This window comes from Dermacentor silvarum, chromosome 8, assembly GCF_013339745.2.
Source record: "Dermacentor silvarum isolate Dsil-2018 chromosome 8, BIME_Dsil_1.4, whole genome shotgun sequence".
Lineage (NCBI taxonomy): Eukaryota > Metazoa > Arthropoda > Arachnida > Ixodida > Ixodidae > Dermacentor > Dermacentor silvarum.
In genome coordinates this window covers 98,876,635-98,898,037 of record NC_051161.1, presented here as the reverse complement: position 1 = coordinate 98,898,037, position 21,403 = coordinate 98,876,635, and the positions used below count along the sequence as shown (strand labels likewise).

At 46.3% G+C, this 21,403-nt stretch overlaps 1 protein-coding gene across 4 annotated transcripts in view; it reads left to right on the top strand.

Annotated features, from left to right (window-relative positions):
• LOC119461591 (transcription cofactor vestigial-like protein 2) overlaps positions 1 to 21,403 on the top strand; it is a 71,403-nt gene that overhangs the window by 19,428 nt on the left and 30,572 nt on the right. For all 4 annotated transcript variants that reach the window (XM_049673276.1, XM_049673274.1, XM_049673275.1 and 1 more), the window contains exon 2: positions 413 to 1,052. In XM_049673276.1, coding sequence (XP_049529233.1) covers positions 413 to 1,052 — 640 coding nt within the window. The remainder of the gene's footprint in view (positions 1 to 412; positions 1,053 to 21,403) is intronic.

The window sequence follows — 21,403 nt, the reverse complement described above, 5'->3', positions numbered from 1 at the left end:
TTGTTCACAGTGGTATTGGAACTTTCTGGATTGCTTGAGTTTAGCTCGACGGTATCAGCAAAATGTTTAATTACGATACCACAAAGGCCGGACTACTTGCAGTCAAGGCTGGTAATTGCACCTAGAATCAACAAACTATATGCTAGCGTTCTCGCTCAATGCTGGCACAATGGCAGACAGGCCAATCATGACCGAAGAAAGTGTGTATCTGTTCATGTGCTCCTGCTCGCGTGGCTGTTCCAGAAATAGTCGACGTATAATGCGTCTTCGCACATACTCTCTACATGTTGAGATTTTTGTGGTTCCTTCATTGCGTGCATGCTTTTTCCATGTCGCAAGGCTAATCCGCCTCTTACCCTGGTACATCATGTCGTATCTCTCATTTCTTCTTTTTTTTCTTTTTCTTGGGCAGCGGTTCGTGAGCCCCAAGATGCACGACCTGTTGGCCGGCAGCGCCGCCATGGCCGCGTCCTCTCCCGCGACGCCGCCTTCGTCGCTGCAGTCCCTGGGTCCGCCGCGTTCCACGTCGTCCGCGGGCTCTTCCTCTTCGTCGCACCACTCGCGGAACCACCACCACAACCACCACAGCGGGAGCACCGCCGCCAATAACAGCGTGAACAGCGGCGGCAACTCCTCGGGCCATCACGGTTCCAGTGGTCGTTCTTCGTCTTCCTCGTCGGCATGTGCCGTGGCGGCGTCGTCGTCGCCTTCGACTCCCCTGGCGGCCAGGAGCCCCGACCGGGAGGAGTCCTCCGTTCAGGCGAGCAAGGCCACGTCGTCGTCTTCACTGCCCGGAGGACACACTACAGCGGCACAGGCGGTAGTGACGGGAGGAGGCGGCTCGTCCCCTTCTTCGGCGGTGGTGACAGGCGGAACATCGGCGTCGCCCGGAGACGCGCATTACGTGTCGGCCAACTGTGTGGTGTTCACGTACTATAGCGGCGACATCTCGTCCGTGGTGGACGAGCACTTCTCGCGAGCACTGAGCGAGTCCGGGGCGTACGACGGCACGGCGGGGTCTTCCTGCAAGTCCGGCGCATCCCAACTCAAAGGTCGGTTCTCGTTCGACCCATTGCATATCGCTGCCTTTTATTCTATAGTCATGGCGCCATAATAGTTCGCGAAGTTACATATCATGTTTGCTGATATGTGTCTCGTATGGCCTCTCACAAAGTTCGCTCACTACTGTGTGGTGCACGCGAATTTTTGTTTTCTTCACACCTTCGCTTCATTTTACGGCCTCTCCACGGCAGAGTATAGCCAAAGGGACGCTTATCTGGTGAACTTTTTTACTCTCCCGCGCTTTCTTATCTGTGTGCATAGTTCAGCGACCCATGAGTGCACAATAATCATCGAACAGTATAGTTATGGAGCACGAATGGTCCTACGTAATTATGAGATCGATAGATGCCATCATTGGTGGCAGGGGGATTATTTTTATGAGGTTGTGCGTAAATGCCCTCAGATCACAGTATCGCGATCAATCCAGATGTTCAGCATGCATACGTGGATGACGCACGAGTAGTGGCAACGGAGCCAAACATGCGATACTGAAGTGAATCTTGCTTTGCTTTCTTCAACCATGCTTTTTTTTTTCAGTGAAAATAATCGCCGTTCTTGGCTTTAATTAGGGATGTTCCAGCAATAACGCGGCCCGGTCACTTCAATAAGTGCGTCTTAATGTGGTACGGGAAGAAATCTTAGCCGCTACAGCCTCAATCTCTAGAGGTAGATCCCAAGAGTTGTGATCATTGTGATAGCCTGCGCTTATTTACAAAAGTACCCTTAAGGCAGATGTGGCCAAACGCCACCTTTGCCTGAGAACTTCGGTCTGGAGAGGAAAGTTGCTTGCGAACTAGCGCCCCCTAAAAAACAAAATCACGCCATCAGAGGCAATTTAGGCTGAAAGAGTCGGTGGTCGTCACTCTGAACGACACGCTTAAATGCCAGCCTGCATTCAGAGTGTGCCACCAAAATTTAATGTTGACCAGTGGTCATCGAAAGAACTCTGGAACTTAAGCCATGCATCGCGAATAATCTGACAGGACAGGCATGCTGATATGAAAGCGGGTACAACATTCATGCTGTAACAATGCTTTGACCAAACAACGATAACCTGATAACGCTGAAGGTATGCGAAAAACGAAACCGCCATGAAAAAGAGTATGCACACGTGGCAATACACATCAAATTAACTTTTCCCTGCCAGGATTACTAGGGATGTATTTGGCATTATTATTTGTGTGCGTCTTGACGGTTCAAATTAGACAGGCAATAATGCTGAGCAGAATATCCGTGTTAAGTTCTTCCTTAAGAATATTATTATCCTCGTGATTTCTTAGACTTCTTGGAAGTAATTTGTCAGCAATAGTTCGTCATGCAAGAATGTTTAGACATGCGTAAACCTCCAAGTCTTTTCAGGTCATCACAGTTAAAAAGAATACAAAGTGCAAAAGAGAGAGAGAGAGTGAACTTTAATGAAAAGGATGGCTCAATGACCTAAGCAGGGGTAAGTGTAAAAAAATATATCTCAACGAGCTTGGTGAACGCAGCAGCAGAAATATCATGTAGATTCGTATCTTAACGGGCCACATACCCAGTCGCCCACATTGAGAAAAAGAAAACACATCGGGACAAGGGCACACAAAGCATCGCAAACTATTTCATTGCTAAATATGACGAAAGAGAAAGAATGCGTTGCATGATACCAGCTCTTACGTTATAAGGGAAGTAACCGGGGTAAGAACACCTACGTCGGGTCAGTCAGCTTCCGGGTGGGGAGGCTATTCAGACATTGTCGAGTTCTAGTGCACCTTCACACGGCGAGGAAGCAGAGAGACGTAGAAAAAAAAAAGAAAGAAAGAGACGGTGAATCAGCTAGAGCGCGACGTCCACACATACACCAGGAGTAGCACGAAGTCATTCGTGCAGGACCAAATACCGCAGGGAGTAAAGTAGTGCATTCATATCCTTCATTGCATACGCCACCACACCGCAGGGCACAGAGCATGACGGTCTAAGACCGCGGCAGGAATATCCGTGTAGGAAAGTGCGTGCCAGGCGACTTAGCTGCGCGTAGAATTAGACGCGGTAGCGGTGTGCGCTAGGCGCTAGTGACCCGAAGAGCCTAGGACTGGGGTGTTTTCGACTCGGATGGTTCCCAAGGGCGTAGTGTGAGCGAAAACGGAATTTATTCAGCTAGAGAAAGACAGACACCGACACGAGCTCGCGCGCCCTGACCTATTACATTCAACTGGGACAACGGAAAAGATGACAACAGAGAAATTAAGGATAATAGGCGTGTCAATTGAACAGTGTATGAGGATACTGGGGGTCAACACAGTGACATTCGTCAGGTTTCTAATTCTTTTTAAGAACGAAGCACACCAACATGAATATGATCACAGTTGCGACGACGTCGTCATCATCATCTGGTATGACTCGCGTGAAAAACGAAGGCCGAAGAACGTACACAGAGTGATCTGTCAGACGAAGGAAAAAGCGCCTGACATCTCGCACCTACACGCAGAGTACGAGAGAGGAGGCGAGATTTTCATGCCGTCACGTGACTTCCGCAAAGGCGCACCGCCAATCGGTGTGGCTTCACTGCCGCAGCATCGTTTTACCGCCGGCAGTCCACCTCGTGCGTTTTTCCTCCGGTGTGGCTGGTTCTTTACTGCTCGGTCGAACGTACAAAAACTGCTGCAACTGCATTTTCTTGAGAAAGCCTACTTCTCAGAGGCTGCTCGCATGGAACCTGCGCATTGTTCTGAAATTTATACGTTACGTTTCTTTGCACTTAGGAAACGGCAACTGGAAACCAAACGGTAAACCATTACGTACAGAAAACACGAGGACCATTGATATGATGGTATCACCGTCCACGCTGAGCCTAACAAGCACGGCAGGGTTGCCTACTTTATTTCATGGATACGTCAAAGTCTCAACGTATGCAAGTAGTTTGCATCTCACTTACTATCCCTATAGGGCTATCTTTCAAAGAAATCCAGTCACTCTAAGCGAATGATTCAATCTTTTAGATGTCAGGAAAGGCTTTGTCTGTCCATATCATATATATACACACAGAAACAAACACCATGCGCGGAGAAAAGTAGATGATGTAGTGGAACCGCAAAAACAATCGTGTACCATACGTTGTTGTTGTGACGCTTTTATTCATTCAGCTTTCGACAACCACCCTTTAAGACTGTGATTTGTGATGGATACGTGACAATAAAGATTTTATTATTTTTAGTAGACGATAAGGTGTGCAGTTAAGTTCTTTACAGCTTCACTCGTTGTTTTTACAACTAATCAGCATTGGGATGCTACACATGCGCCTGTAGCGAGGGCACTGATGTCAGGTTCTATTTGAAGGCATTCAGCGTCAGCCACGTGCGTCGCTTTCTATTCGCTTTCAATCAATGCAAAGAACGCTGCTTCACGTAGGTCGTAGCTAATGTTCTAGCCAGTCTGTGATCCAGAGGCGTCCACGAAGGGCGTTCAGCTCTCTCGAAGTGTTCACGGTGCAGCACTTTGAGAAACGCAACTCCACGTCAGCGTCACTCGATATCTACTTCCTAGAGAAGAAAACCTTTCGGTTCACTTCAGCACCAGGCTGTTATACACCGTGTGCACGAGCTAACGATATTGGAGCGGCTTATCAAGAAAAAAAAAATACAAAACACGGTGGAAATTACGAATATAAGACCTACGGTGCCCGGCTGTCAAATAACCGTATCTTGGTCATATAACCGTATCTTGCATCGTGTATTTTAAATCGTTTATTTCTTTTAGCAGCTTAGCTAACGTTAGCTGGGACACCCTATAAATTAAATTCCCCGAAAACTTCTTCCGGCGGCATATTGCAAGCAAGCCTGCGTAGGAGAGAAAGAGTTTAAGGAAAATTGAAAATGTCAGCCCTGCTATATGCAGGGCTTGCTGCTTGTAATTCGGGTGATCGAAATGTCTAGGAGACAAGAAAATAAACTGAACGAAATTGAAAAATAATAAACAATATAATGCCCAGATGACAAATGGTGAAAAAAAAAATACGCTGCAAGGCCTGACGACATGAAGGAAGTATAAACACGTGAACTGCCTTCTCAAAGAACGTTGCCTCATTGTCCGCGGTATCCAACGGTGGCTCTCGCTGTCACTGCGCGCCCCGACCGCGTACACTAGGCTTCACGCACGCGCACACATGTGCCTCTATCAAGCGCTCCGCATAGAGGAGCTACTTCCGCGAAACGGCAGCTCACTTCCGGCTACTAGGAGTATACTTGGGCCCTGCTGGCACCTGGGAGAACGGGACGGATTTTTGCAAGGAAAGCGGTTGTTCTCCGTGATAGTTTTTCTCGCTCGGTCTCCGAAAGTCAAGGAAACAAAAGAACACACGAGGAGGAAAGCGGGGGAGGGGGGGGGGGGAGGGGCGCAAAGCTGTACAAAGAAGGATACGAGGAATTTCCCGCTGTGACTTTTCCTCTGGGAAGTATACCAGAACACCTTGGTAAAGAGGGATCGCGAACGATATCGAGGGTGTGCCAAAGATTGCGTATAAAGAACTGAAGCGTTGGTTTTAACGTCCTGACATATGCGCAGTGAACACAGACATTATAACATCATTAGGGATGCATAGAGGGCGCTTTGTCTGTCCTATAGTTAACACCATCACCCTTAAGCGGTAGGATCGAACGGTTAATGGGCACAAATGAAGTCTTTAAGGGCGACTCTTAGGGGTAAATAAATATGATAGAGCTGGGACAGACGACACAAACACTGCATGAAATAATCTCTAGTAACTATTGCGGTCACACATATATATATATATATATATATATATATTCGGTTTACGTCTGCTGGTTTTAATTTATTATATAATAGAGTTTTCAACTACGGCTTCTCGTTTACAGATGTAGTGTAGCGCGTTGTTGTGTACAATGCAAAATTTTATAGCCTCATGTGACAAACCCCCACCACCAAGGGTGTAAGAAATGTTTAGTGTGATGTGCTTAGAGGAACGGCTGTAGAGTGGAGGGACGTTGCGAATGCGGCAGTATATAAAAAGGAGTAAGGGGACAAGTGTAAAGTTTAGTAAAAGGAGAGAGACTGCGCGGAAGTTAAGCATGTGTCGGACGCGAATGCCGATAAAAAGGGCAACCTGGCGCCCTCGCGATCCTCGCTGCACCCGCATCGTTATGGAGACGCCATTTGACAAACTTTTTGTTGGCGCACAACAAGCACATGATGCTGGGGTGATATTTTTTGGAGGCTTACAGTTGCCTTAGAGAATGTACGTGCGGTGGGACCTGCAGTGTAATGGACATGTTGTTCAATTCAGTGTTTCGCGTAGCGTCTTTGAAATACTTAAATTCATTTGGTTTTACGTAGGTGCTCACCGTTTTTCTCAAATCAATTATATTTCCTTTTTCGAGCGTACACGTAGGTATTTTTCCTGAAAAGCGAACGTAAAGGCGCGAAGTATATACATATAAGCCCAGGCAATGGCGTTTCTTTTCTCTTACTCGTTATGTCTCACAGCTCTAGGCTCCTTGCTTCCGCATGACTTTCTTCAGCGGTACACAAATTCATTACGTTGTGGGTGGTTCAGTGTTCGATGCCATGCCGTAGTAGGGTTACTATCTTCATAAATGTCAACGAGCCGACATAGTTTTTGTATACTGCTACGCGGAACTACTGGAACGGCGAGGAGAGCGAGGTGGTGGATAATGAAGCAAGCAAAAACAAAGCAGTTCCGTGCTCCACGTGTTTCCGAGTAGCGGGCGTCGGTTGAAGGGGACGGGAGAGTCAGTTGCTTTCTCCTTCGAGTAGGGTCAGGTCAAGTCGCTTCCGGAGAGCACGATGCAAGTAAACAGGTTCATATACGCTCACACGTGCGACAGTCTCGCGGAGGGAGCACTTGCGAAAGACGTACACACAAGCACGTGGCGCCGAAGTGAACGAGAGGAAAGAATAGCTCTCCCGCAATAACTTTCAGCCACGTTAGACTGCAGCGCTAGACACACGCACGCCCGCAGTCTGTTCGAGTATAGCCCCCCAGACAGTTCATTAGTCAAACGAGACCTCTACTCTGGCTAACCGCCGACTTTTGTCACGGCATATATTGTCTCATGCCGTTCAGTTGGCTGAGTAGCTCCTGTCTAACTGGCGCGGTGGTGAAAAATTGCGAGAACTATTTCTCTTGGCGCTGCCCGTGGTCATTCGTCAACTTTAAAGCTAGCACTGCGATGACAGAAGTTCTCTCGAAAATGCGACACCACAAGACTCGATCGGCGAGCAGTGTACGTGCGAGTGATAGAGTGAGCCAGAAGTGCGTGGTTGTCGTGTTCAGTGAAGCATTGCTGCAGTGTTGCACTTCAGACACATAATGTTTAAAACATTGTTATCTTCTATAATAAGCGGAGCAGTTTAATTGTCAATGTGACGTACCCTAGCGTAACGAATTTCTGAATGTAATCACTCTGCATAATTAGCATCTTCCATCGATTCATTGGTGACGAAACATAAAACGGTTTGAAGGAACCTAATGAGACAGGAATAAACGATGGAGTTAAACATCGTGGGTATATCGTCTACAGACTGAACGACCGCAAAGTGGATTACGAACGAGTCAAACGCGAATCAATAATATGCTAGTTCTGATTACACTTAAAAAAAAAGAAAGGAGAGAGAGAGACATGCACGGACAACACTGCGGAGTCGAAGGCGCTCGCACAATCCAGACTTTCTCAGAAAGCGCAAAAGTGCCTTCACTACCTTCTGAGACGATCATCGGTGGGGACGGTGTTCTAGTACTGTCTGTGCACTCAGACGACCATCGTATAGTGTCGCTGAATGCATTGGACACGGATTATCTTTGTGCTTCAAATTGAGGCGAGTGGCACAATAGGTGGTCAATGTTCTCCTCGTAGCCGCAGGCATCACAGGCAGGACGGTCAGCCATTTCAATTATTGCTGAATAAGCATTCATGAAGGCAACTCCTAACTACAACCGATACAGAAGAGACGCTTCGCGTCGGTGCAGTCCGACCGGAGCTCCGAGTTGCAGCAAAGGGTTTAGTCTGTGCAGCCAAGTGCACCCAGTATGTGCGGTATTCCACTCAACTCATGAGAGTGTGCGTGCTAGAATGCGAAGCTGTCTCGCAGCGTCTGCCTTTGAGAGAGGAATGGAGACGCAGTGGGCTCCTTTGTGTGACGTCCGAGCTGTGTTACCTGCGACATCATTTACAATGATACCGCAATGGCCTGGCCTGGTATTCATCGAAAATAGATATCCTTGCCTTTTCATCTCAAGTGAGGGATAAGTTCCACGATTTCACATGTCAGTTGACCGTGAGTTACGTGTCGGAGAAACGAATGCGTACATTGCAAGGCCGGTCTTGAATTGCACAAGACTGCACATTTTACAGGACTCTCTGTATTAATCATATGAAGCGCACCAGGCGGAGCGCCGCGAGCTAAGTTTTGAAAAGCACATCAAAAGCAAACTTTCATCAAAATGGGATGCAAGGTTACCATCGCCTGCAAATATTTTGGTCATCTCAAATTCTCTAAAGCGAGTTTCGTCATATAGATATTTCTCTATCCCTTAACTGTGCGACTTCATAGAGAAAAAGACAAGCGCTACAGTTTACCAGCCTGTGATGCTGCAAAAAGCCGCGTGCATGTTTATCTCGTGAGCATGCTCAAATAATAAATAATGTGAAAGAGGAAAGATAACTCGGTGCTCGAATGACCCATTGAGCGAAATGCAGCTCAACTAACGCGAAACTTTGGGAGGTGCGAAGCATGCAGTGATGCACCACTAATGGGCTCATACTGCCTTAAGCAATTGCTCATAACCCCGTAAACGCGGCCTCCCCATTACGACGACAGAACAGAAGTGAAATTCTACGCTGGAATGATGACTGGCAACGCAGCTATAGCTGTGGAAGACAACGACGACGAACTCGGGAGCGCTCGGCACGAACGCGTGCCGAGCGGGAGCACGAGCCGCTTGCTTACCGTGACTACGACGACGATTACGACAGGAGACGCCGACAGCCCGGAGGCATAAGGTGCTTCGCACCTAAAACAAAAAAAAAAAAAAAACGTTTACACCCTTTGATGCGTGTCTTGTCCCCAAACAATAATGGTCATCTGTCTTGTCCGCATTTCCTTTCTTTAACGCTGCGAGACCGGAACTTCCTAGTCACGATCGAAAGGCTTGCGCGTTATTTGCGTGAAACAGCATTCTCGGCAGGAAAGTAGCGAGCGCTGAGTTTTCAAGAAAGGAAACGCAAGCAACGCAGATGACGATTATTGTATGGGGACAAGATACGGCCCAAAGGGAGTAAACTTTTTTTAGAGTGTAGGAGGAAACATTGCAGTGGGGCAGATATTATGGGTGCCACAGATTCTATGTGGCCCATCAGGAGGAGGATGAACTTATAGCAGATTGTGGCCGAGAGAGCGAAGCGCGACTGTTAGCACGATTTGATCAGCCATGACTTGCAGGCATCCGCGTAGCGCTCGTGATGTTTGCTTTTCTTGCATCATATATAAGCTATCGTTGGACAGCATAGGCAGAGCACCGTTACAGCGTTATGCTTTAGCACTGTCAAGACCCTGTGCCGAAACATCACACTTTCGAGTACGTGTGCCAGATGTACAGGTCTAGCACTGCATCCCATAGACGCTGAAGCCTTAGGATGTACTGAGAGCGAAGTGCAACACAAGAGTGAAGCACCGGCTGTCAACTGTGTTGTCAGAAAAGTGCAAAGCAAAACCTAAGCGAACAAAGTGAAGGTTTTTGTCGAAGGACTTCGCGGCACGCTGAGGAGGCAACTTCGAATTACTTTATGTGTAATTTTCTTTCTTGGCACCCTTTGTAATTTGCTCACTCCATGCGAAGTAAGCGGTAATGGTGTCCTCTACAGGGGACCCCAGCTTCTTTTGTGGCGTCGCTGGAGTGGTCGACATTCCTTGCCAGCTCGTTAATCTCTACGCCTTCTCTCCTAAGGAGAGAGAGAAAGAAAGCTAGAGTGGGCGCCTAAGGCACTTCGCTCATTTAAGTGCTTTCTTTTCTTTTTTATATACCCTGAAGTTTCTTGTTCAAAAGAATACCCTATATTTGCGTTCGTAGCACATTTTGTCTTTTTTGTTTAAACTAGACCTCTGTCGTGCGTGGTCCTCTAGGCAAAGGACACTTGAATGGCGTCAGGGAGGGGGAAAAAGAGCTAGTCATTCCAAAAACTTGCAGAGTTCACCCTCTCAGTGCTAAATTCACATCGTGCAGTTAACCATCTCATCACTCCCCCAAGGCATGGCCGGGGCCGAAATGCGTGGCACAGTCTTAATTCGTTCCTTGCGCACACTTCGTTTTATTTACGCGTGTCCCTCATTCTATTTCACATCTCTCCTTGTGCCATTTCTTTTCTCTCGCTGCCTTTTAAATACCGCAAGCGGATCGAGGAGCTTGCTTCTCTTGTCCTAGTACGATGTTGCTGGAGGCAAGAGGCGAATGTGCTCGTGATTTATGGTGTTTGCCTCTTGCCTCTACACTTAGTATGCATTAAATCTTCCTGTGTGACGTCTGGTGTGTGTTTTTTTTTTCTGTCGACCACAAACTAGTTCGAGGCTGCTTGGGCAAAAAACGGTGCGGTCAACCCCGCTGGGTGAAACGACAAGGAAACGCGATAATGCGTTTTACGTGTGGCCTGTGCGTAAGGCACTCCGTCGAGTGTTGTTAACGGGCGGCAGGCGCCGATTTCTAAGCCATTTCACTCGACCGTTTCGAGGGACATGCCTCTGATTTTTTTTCTCTCTTGTGATATTATTGTTGCACGTTTCTTTGGTTTATTTTGCTTGTTTAGGGCTGCGTTAGTGAGACTTTATTTCGGCTTGTCATAGGGTAATATTTGGACGTGTCGTATGCCAAGTGAGTTTCATATCAAACCTTTATTTTTTTTCAGAAGATCATTTTGATGAACTAATTTGACTTTTACGCAATCTGTGCGCATTTGCGTTTAAAACATATTTCCCTTAGTTCACCAAATGACTTTGGTTTTTTTTTTACCACAGGGACTATATTTACCACAGGGATTATATTATGCACCAATAGGAATTGAAGCATTCTCTTACGCAAACGGGGTGAGCAAGACTCTCGCTTTTAGTTTGTAACTTGAATGTTCGAATTTTCAAAGCCCTTGTTTTGAGGTGCAATTAGACGCACTCTGATTTTAGAGCAAGTGTAGAGCAGCACCATACAATGTTATGCACCTGCCAGCAGTTCTCGTTTTTCTATCCTGCTACGAACATATCTATTCAGGGCGTCACAAAGAAACCCAGACTATACGCCTTATCCCTTATGTCAGCGCCCTATTCCCTCTATAGCTGTTGTAGGTGGGTGTTTCCCCCACCCGGATTAGTGCGCCGCTTGAGATAAGCGTCGGCTGCCTGCGATCACTTGCCGACGAGGCCTAACTAGGCCTAACGAGGCCGACCTTATAGCTGGTTCACGAGAATCCACGTCTCTGTTTGTCCACACGTTGATGAAGCTCGCAACGCCGCTCGACAGTTCGTTTCAGTAGACACGACAGTGCACATGTGTTCTTCGACGGGGAGACGGGAGGGCCGCTTCTCTGTGATTAGCATCGCCGCTTGGCAAGGGCGCACTCGCGAGCGCTTCTCGGGCTGAAGCCTCCATCGCCTGGCATGCAGAGATGCCTCGTTTAGAGGCGAGATACGACAGAAACCTGCTTGAGCATCGTCGTATCGCTATATCGTCGAGTCGGTTGTGAGGCGACACTTTATTAGGCATGAGAGCGCTCGCTCTCCAGTTGCAACAAGATCCGATCACCATCGGCATGCTCGTGACGACAAGCTTGTATACACGAGCCAAGCGCTTTGAATCGCGATGCGACTTTCTTTCCATGTTAGCGCTTTTGTTATCATGCAGAGAAAGATATCATAGCACTTCCTGCAAAGCACATTTTTTTTCCTGCCTTTAAGTAAAACATGGGCAGGTAATTCAGGCACGTAAAGTAAAATTATGAAATTGCGGTTAATTTGGACGACGAAAAAAGTTGGTTACTTTAAACCGCCACATTTTTGGTAGCACTTGTGACAATCATCTTCAACAGAGCCTACGGTATAGACTGCCGTCGAGTTGTTCGTTAGTTCTTTTGTGTTATGTGCGCATGCATGCCCGTTTCCTTTTTATGTCTGATAAGTATAGGTAACCTATTGACAGTTGTTTTCGGTGCCATGCATGTTGCCACTGGCAAGCATTTTCCATTGAACGAGAATTTGAATACCGAAGTTGCCGTATGCATGGGCTGTGCATTGTATATACGCAAGACAATGTCGGGCACGATGTCCTTTTATTCGCTATTTCAAATTGCTACTGGTAATACAGCTACTACCGTTTCCTATGATTATGCGCGTGAAAATCTGTGCGTGGACTGCTCGCTTGATGGCTACATAGTGAGATATTCTAACGTCTGAAGCGTAGCGTCGTGTATGGCATAGATTAGCGGTGCGCGACAATATGGCACGACGCATTATCGGCATAACGTATACTTCGCCGCTGCGAAATGTGTCCCTAGCCACGAAACGATGCATCCGTCGAGGACAAATGCCGCCGGAGCAAGTTCATGCCAGTGACACATTCCCAGTCCGAGCAGCGCTCTTAACGAAGTGCGGCCGTATAACGACAGTCCCTATTAGACGGTCGGCGGCGAGCGCTGCTTCTGCTTCCCGGGGGACCCGACGCAAATCAAAGGGCGCACCGCCGCAAAACGGTCCTGCGTCGCCATGTCATTTGTCAGCCGCGGCTGCAGCGTGCACTGTTCTCCCACAACACCGCCGCGGAGCTAGCGCCGCGCGTCGTTTTCTCGCTGACGAACCGTGCCCGCGGAACACAGGCCCTGCACTGGCGGCGGACGCCCGCGACCAACGAAGCGACCAACATCTCTTTGGCCTCGGGGCCTTTTATTTTGAGCCCCGCGGTGGGCGCGACGGTGCAATCTAGGAGCCCCCACGTTGTGCCCCAGCTGGAGAGGAGGGCAGAGAGAGAAGTCCTCGAGCAAAGCCTGAAGCCTGCTTAGAGTCGTCAGCGCAGAGGGGGGAAGAGGGATCGTCAAACGGGAGCAAAACGCGGATCTCCAGGTTCCCTTTGAGATAAGAGGCCGCTTCGGAGAGTGCGCCGTCATTAAGGCGGGCGGAAAAACACGTGCGGCGGATGCTTGCTGGCATCGTTTTTCTCCCTCGCCCATTGTGCCACGCTTTCTCTAGCGGTTGTCACCCATTCGCGATGGTTGTGACGGCGGAAAGCAGTGACTCGTACACATGGGGCTCTGCGTTGCCGAGTTCGGCGTGCGAGCTTTTGTGTAACGCCGACAGTGCGGATTGCGCTTTCCCACTGCGGGTTGGTCCTCTGTTTTATTACTAGTACTGAGTTTTTACTTTGCGGTGTTCCTGCATCGTCGTAAAGTTATTGTCTTGACAGATGTCATTAGAACACGAATGGCGGACAGTGTAGACATGTTTTTTTTTATGAATGCAGCGGCCGCGCATATCTTGTGTTGGTGTTCTGTGCGAATATCCGATAGTTTGTGCGGATAGTAGGTGTCAAGCGGACACCGAGCCGATAGAATTAGAAACCAATTAAAGCTCGTTCTTGTATGGGATCCTTGGTACATGTTTCACTCAAAAAAGGGTAAAAGCAAGGCATACCCGCTACAGAGCAACTTATGTGAAAAAGAGGTGCATTGTGGTCTAACTCAGTGACCGGTCCTGTGAGTTGAAACAATTCTCCGTGCAGAAGAATGACCCGGAACCGGAATTTAAGGTCTGTCCTTGTGTTGTTTTGAGGTTCAGGAGTTGGCTTAACAGCGCGCATTTGAAGCGTTCTGTTCAAACTCGTCTGCTGGCATCGGCTTTTCTGCCTAAAATACCAAGTCACCGAAGTTATACCACACTTTGGAATGCTTCCTGTGGTAGCCGTATTTCTTGTCGCATTTGGACCTTTCGTAAAAGCGTCAGAAAGGACTATAATTTTTATTTCAGATCACATTTTGCATGGTCCGATATGCTTCTTTTCGTAGGTATATGACGATTCCATAGCAAATCGTGCATTCCGCGGGGCTAACATCATGACCGAGGAAAACTTAGCAGCACAGTTTGGCAGTACTCTTGCACATGAACATTATAATTTTTAAATGAACGGAACCCTTTTGCGCCCAGTGTAATTTTGAAATACAGCACCATTTCAATTTTAAAATAAATGAAGAAGCATACGGTTTTTCTCAGCATGCCATTTTGTTAGAAATAGCCTTGCCAAGAAAAACTGTTTGTAGGTTTTCCCAGTTTCATGATGTCGCCAAAGTTGGAGAAGTGCTAAACGTAGCAAGTACTGCTGCGTGCACAACTTTTTTTTTTATCATGCGTACTATTTATTTCTCGAAGTCAACTTTTTGTGTAAGTTTGGGAAAGGAATGCCGTAAATGATGACTGCATGACATAGCACACATATGGAATGATTTTTATGCTGTCATAAGAAAATGCATGCACGTGTACTTTATAAAGTATGCCGCTGAGCCTATGTGTATGCTAGAAGGGTTTGCTTGTTCTCAAAATACATATAACGGACCTGTATTTTGGAAAAAATATTTTTGCTGGGGCGCTATAACGTAAAATGATTCCAAACTGTTTTGATTCCACACTCCTGACGTCAAATTTACGTAACCACCGACGCAACATAGGGCGGTGACCCGCAGCGTTGTCTGAATAACCAAACACAACACTCTCCTCGTTTTTAGGATGTCACCTTTGTTCGCTTTCAAAACCAATAACATTGTCGACACTCAGCGGTTTTTCTTATATAATTGACTGACAAGAGGCGAGAAGCACCCTCTAGTGGAGAGGGTTTCGATGGGGCCGAGCCAGCACAGTGAAAATCGATAACCGAATGAAGAGGGTGGTGTGGGCTTCTCCGATTGGTCCGCTTCGCCTTACTTAGCTTGCTGTGGCTGGTTGAAACTCGCGGCGGCGTGCAACGGAAGGATAATAATGCCGCTAAAATGGATCCTCAGCAAGGAAGAGTTGGCAGAGCGATGTCGTATGCATGCCGAAAGGGCTCGATAACGTTTTACTGCCACGCAAAAAGGTTTATCATGCGCAAAGAAATACATGCTCACCGGCAGGGGCGAGTTGCGAGGGCCTGAGTGATCGGCGGGCAGCCATCTTCTATTCCTTTCGGAACGGGGCAATCTGGCTATTCAGAAAATATTTCAGTTTTGTTCGGCATAATAATGCATTTTCTCGCGTACACGTCACTTGGACGTGGTGAGTTTTCGCGGTTTTGTGAGGTCGCGGGACAGACAGGCGAAGTGGGCGTAGCCAGAAAACATTGGACCAATTGCAGATGGCCAATGGTGAAAAGGCGTCGAATCAGGAATGATTATTTTTCTTTTGTGTGGTTTAATCATGCATAATCAGTGTGTACGCGTTATATCAGATGGGGAGCTATCGCGGTTTTCGTGACGTCGCGTGACCGACAGGCGAAGTTGGGAGTGGCCCGAAAATGTTTTGACCAGTCGTGGAGGCTGATTGCAGAAATTGGGACCAAAACTGTTTGGAATCATGCTACGTTATAGCATCCCTGGCTACAAAAATTTGAGGTTGCAAGTATAAATAGAGAATAGCAATAGCCTAGTAAACGTGCGGCTCTGCATTGCCGAATTCGGCGCGCGTGCCCTTTGTGCAGCGCCGACACTGCGGATAGCACTCTCCCACAGCGGGTTGTTTTTCGGTTTTATTACTCGTATTGCGTTGTAATTGTAGTGTTTTCCTTGTGTCAGTTCATGTCCTACCGCCGACTAAATGGCAATGCTCTTGTCATCACTTGTAAGTTTCGACAAATAAAACTGTTTAGATATTTTGTGAACTCTTTTTCAATAAATAGCGGTGATTTGTGCACAATTTTATACAGATTTCAAAGTAAGTGGTAGAGAACAGAAACCACAAATACAATGTATATTGCTATTGTGAACGAGATGAGCTATGGAATAAGAATAAGGCAAGCTGCATTCTGGAGCCCGATACGGACACCATTTATAATTGGTCAGAAACTTCTAACAGAGATGCCACTAAGAGAATTATGCAAGATGATTAAAATGGAAGAAATCGGCGGTCATCACAAGAAAGCTCACCATTATGTTGCATCTTTCAAGCAACATTGAACCAGGTGGGGAATGCTTTACTCCTGTACGCGTGCATCAATCGTTGAATATAATGTCATCATCTATATAAATTATTGTATTAGCACTGCGTGCGCCTGGGAAAACAACACCGACGCCCTGGCCTATTAAATACCGAACTCCAAGTGTTACACACTTGAATAGTAAACCCTCCTCCCAAACAAAGAATAATTGACACTAAAGTGCTAGTTTTGCCATCGGAAATCTAAGCGGGCCTTTATAAAGTTTCATTTGACCGTTCGGTGTTAGTCATTTCATTTTAAAAAGTCCTAAACTATAGCATACCTTTGAAGACCTGCGGCCGGTTTCGCTCCCATAAAGGCACTGCGTACTTTATAAAGTACACCATCGTAGCGTAGGAAGTAATACAGCACAATTCCTGAATTTTGGATAGTGGTGTTGGTGTAAAAAGACCATTGGATGCCAAAATCCCTAAAGTTTGGCTGGTAGTTTGTTCTTGGGCATTATGAGGTTAAAACCAATATTTCGGCAAGAATCCTTACCTGCCAGAATAACGACAAACGCTTCCATGTATTTTTAATACTATACTACTAGAAATACTTTGAGCGTTTTCCGAAGTACATTTTCGATAACTATGTATAGTTGTGGGAACCCACTCAATGGAAAAACTATGCACCGCATTCGCCTTGAGCCATCAAGTCTTCACTGTATCATACTTGTCATCGGCCTATTTAGGTCCACTACAGGACAAAGGTCTCTCCTGTCGGTCTCGAATTACCCCTATCTTGCGTGAGCTCATCCCATCTTAACCGTCATAATTTCATAATTTCATGACACCCTCTATAATTCTCTGGCATCCTCGACTGCGCTTAACTTTTCTTGGCACCCTTTCCGTAACTCCAATAAGCCACCGGTTATTGTCCTACGCATTGCATGGCGTGCCCAGTCAAAATTTTTCCTCTTAATGTCGTCTACGATACCGCCTATCCCCGTTTACTGTCAATACACATCGCTATGTTCTTTTGCCTTGATGTTACACCTATTATTTCTCATTCCGTCACTCATTGTGCAGTCCTTAACTTCTTCACAAGCTTGTTTGTCAACATACCAAGTTGCTTCCCCATATGTTAGTGGTTAGTGCCGGTAGAATGCAATGACTGTGCACTTTTCGTTTCAAGCATGGCGGTAAGCTGCTTGTCAAAACTTTGTAGTGTCTGCCGTTTGCCCTATAGCCCATCTTTAGTGTTCTGTAAATTTAATTCTCATGACCGAAATACACTACGGAATTGGCCTAGAAAAACACAATCTTTCACAGTTTCTACACGCTGACTGCCAGTCATGAATTATCGTTATCTTGACACGCTGTTGAACATTACCTTCTTTTTTGCATATTAATCTTCAATGCTGCTCTTACATTTAATGATGGACGACCTTTGTCGACAAAGTGTAAGTCATGTAAAGCGTTTCTGAACAGGGTCGACAATGTGATCTGCAAACGGCAGGTTGATGAAATATTCGCAGTTGACCCTAATCCTTCCTACTCTAATAGTTTAAAATATTTCTGACATGCGGTGAATAGCAATGAAGAGGTCGTGTGTCCTAGCCTGACGTCTTTCTTTATTGTTATTTCGTGGGAAGAATTAGGCTCAGCGTAAAATCTTTAGAAATATTTGGCAATATATTCACGTAGGTTTCCTGTGCTCTTTGGATAGACAGTGCCTCCGTGATTGCTGATGTCTGTTTTGAATTGAATGCCTTTTCCTAATCTATGAAAGCCATTTAGAGATGTTGGTAGTAGTATGCAGATCTCTCAATTACGTGTTTGATGACACGGATGTGATCCGCTACTGAATGCCCCTTCCTGAAGCCAGCCCGTTCTCGGCGTTCACTGAATGGTCGGTATGGCATCTATTGGAAATTACCTTGGTGAATATGTTGTACCATACTGATATGAAGCTAATGGGGTGATATTTATTCAGTTATTTAATGTCTCCATTCTTATCGACTAATATGATGCTGGTATTCTCCCAACCATCTGATGCACTAGACTTCGTGAGGCATTTTGAATAAAGTGTTGGAAGATTTGTCAGTGTACTATCTCCTCCCTATTTTCTCAAATTGGCTGTTATTACATCTTCTCCTGCCGCTTTGCACTGGGCAAATCTTGCAAAGCCCTTCTAACCTCATCGCTAGTTACACATGTAACTCATGTGCCCTGCTCGTCACCAATGGAGGCTACTTGGCTGCTCTGAGTACTGCACAGTTCAACATAGAATTCCCATGATGCCTTTAGTATATATAAAAATCGTCAAAATTGCTGATGGCATTGCCCTGCTCTAATTTCACTGCATACGTCTTGTTTTTTTCATCAAAGTTCCCACTGGATATTTGTGCTGTTTTTCAATGCTTATTCAACAGAAAATGAAGATTCAATTTCTAAGGGGATTCTTACTTCAGAAATGTAGCTCCTGTTACTTATATGCTGAGTTTCAGCGTCACCCCACACTCTTGCTCAATGGAAACGAGGTTCTGCTGCTGATAAAATGTTCGCTGGTTAATTTTTCAGCAGCGGCTACCATTGAGTCAACATTGAGTTCCATCATTCTGCCAACATCGAGTTGTTGTTGTTGTTGCCTCAAAACATCAACAACAACTCAATGTGTTCCATCAGCTATTAGTTGCAGCGTCCTCATCTTCATTTCAGTTCTGGCCAATCTTTTCTACCCATATTCAAGCTAAGGTGTTTTAGGGGCCCTAGAATCCCGTGCTTGAACATTTGTTTCTTGTCAGCTTTGATTATGTGAAAAATTAGACAATAAATACTTTCTTTTCCTGTAATATAGTCTTGAATAATACCACGCACCATGTCTCTGCATCATTGATAATTAACATTCCGTAGCGGTTTTTTTTCCGCCTAATGTTGCTTCACAGTCTCACGCGCGTTGTGTTGAAGTTTTATTAAACACTTTCGAACCAAATTATCCACCCCACAGTTTCTCAATGGGCTCAACAACGCTGCTTGAATATATCTAATTACCTTCTATCCTATTTCTTCTACCACGCTGGATGATCCTGCGTTCTAGTGCGGAAGCTGCGTGTATGCCTCAGCTCAGTATATCAATGTTTATTATAGGATAACATAAACTCTTCCTGAGCAACTATCTGTGCAGCACTCTAAGAGGAGCCAACGTCTCTTCTGACACAAATAACAAGAACTGAAACAAGTAAAAAAAGTACCACACGTCGTACCACACGCATGTACAGTCGGACAGGAAACTAGGAGTTCCTCGCCCCGTGTCTTCTTTAATCAGGGTTCTTCTCGGAAGTTCGAAGACGATGTCCGCGTGGATCGCGACATGGAGCCTGACAAGCAAACCCTCAGACGCTATTTTGGGACATTCCCGCTCATCGAGCAGTGGTGTTCTCTCGGCGCACGTTCAGAGGAATAGGACTCGTTGATCGTTCTTCACTGAGTCAGGCTCCTTTTTGCTCAGAATAGGCAACAATTCTTGCGCCATCAGGTCAGAGGCATTTCTTGAAATTAAAATCAGCTCCATCCACTGGTGAAACAACATGAAAGGTTTGTAATAATGCAAGCTGGAAATAGTAATAAAAATATATCGATAAAAATATTGCCCTGTAATAATTATTATCAGTGATAGCTCTATGGAATTCCGGTATGGTACGATGACACTATTTTTCAAACATCTAACGCCATGGCAATGCAGGGAAATTCCACAAAGCTCTCGCTGACTTTGGTAATAGTCGGAATTGATTTCTACTGAAATGTTCTTCAGTCGGCGCTTATTGACCATCTCGTGACAACATGCGCCGTTATACAGCGTATACAATGTTGCTTTTGTTACAATGTGCACCGCACGTTTCTTGACAGGTTCTTGTCCATTTGCTTTGAGAGTTAAGAAGCGGGAGGCATAACTGCGTGATAGTTGTAGCTTAATGTAACAAATCAACCTAGTGGGTGTGATAGGCGCCTTACTAGGTTATTGCGACGTAATTTGAACCACCGTAAGATCTTTATTGTGTACCCTATGCGTAAAGTGCCATTGCACTATTGAAATGTGCATACCTTAGCCTGCAGTTGATTCCCTGACTGAGTTAACTATGAAGAAAAAGGTATTAACCATGAATCACTGTGGAGGGCTATCTATAGAAATAAGATACGTATGAGCAGTTGACGTGCACGTTGGTCTGACACGATAATGAATATATCTAAGATCCAGGCCTTGCTAGGAACACTTCTTTTTTTAAAACCACAACACGTTAGACTACATGTTTAGCTTTATTATATATATGACCCTGAAATATGAAACATTTGGCTAAAGTTCAACAAATTCACTTTGAAGCTCTGCAGCGTCCTTGTCGGTGAGTGCTCAGGTGTCACTCATGATGCTCACGCTTCATTATTCAGCTACATAAAATTCACCATTGACGGCTTTTATCTCAAGTACCACAGCCCAACGCACTGTCGTATTGAAATGGACTATTGCCACAGGACGGGGTGGACAAAAAACTGCAGATTGTTCTATGGACACTTTAATTTAGTACTTGTGCTTTGAAGGAGTCCACACCTCTTACTCAGTACTAGCGGTTTGTGCAATACACATGCGATTACCAAGGTCCATAGCGCCCTCTAGACGCCCGTGTCGGTCGCCCGCACAGACGTCAGCAGAGTGAGTAGTTCCAGCGGCTCCGTATCGATCACTCGGCGATCGCAATGCCGCGTGGCCAGTCTGCATCCTCCGCTGACCGGTGTCCCGCACAACGTCCTCTCTCCGTCCCTCGATCCGTCAGCCAGGCATCGAGCGCCCGCTCGGTCGCACAGAAGGGCAGTAGAACAGGCAGCGTCAGGAGAGAACACGCGACGGCTCCCACAGCTGGCGCGCCTGAAGCTCTTTCTAACAGATATATCCAAGAAGACGCCGGCATGTGCTATTCGAACGCAAGATTTCACCGCAAGAGAAATGTCGCGAACGTCAGAGTTCTTGTCGGGATGAACAATAACAAAGTATGGAAAGAGAGTGAGAGAGACAGACTTAGCAAGTACAGAAGGGAGTTAGGTGATGAAAGGGTGGCACAGAGAGGCTCGGAAGCGCGCAAAACACGTACAAAACAGGGCGTACCCAGACGGCGAGCAGCGTGGAGGACCGACCGTACTCCGA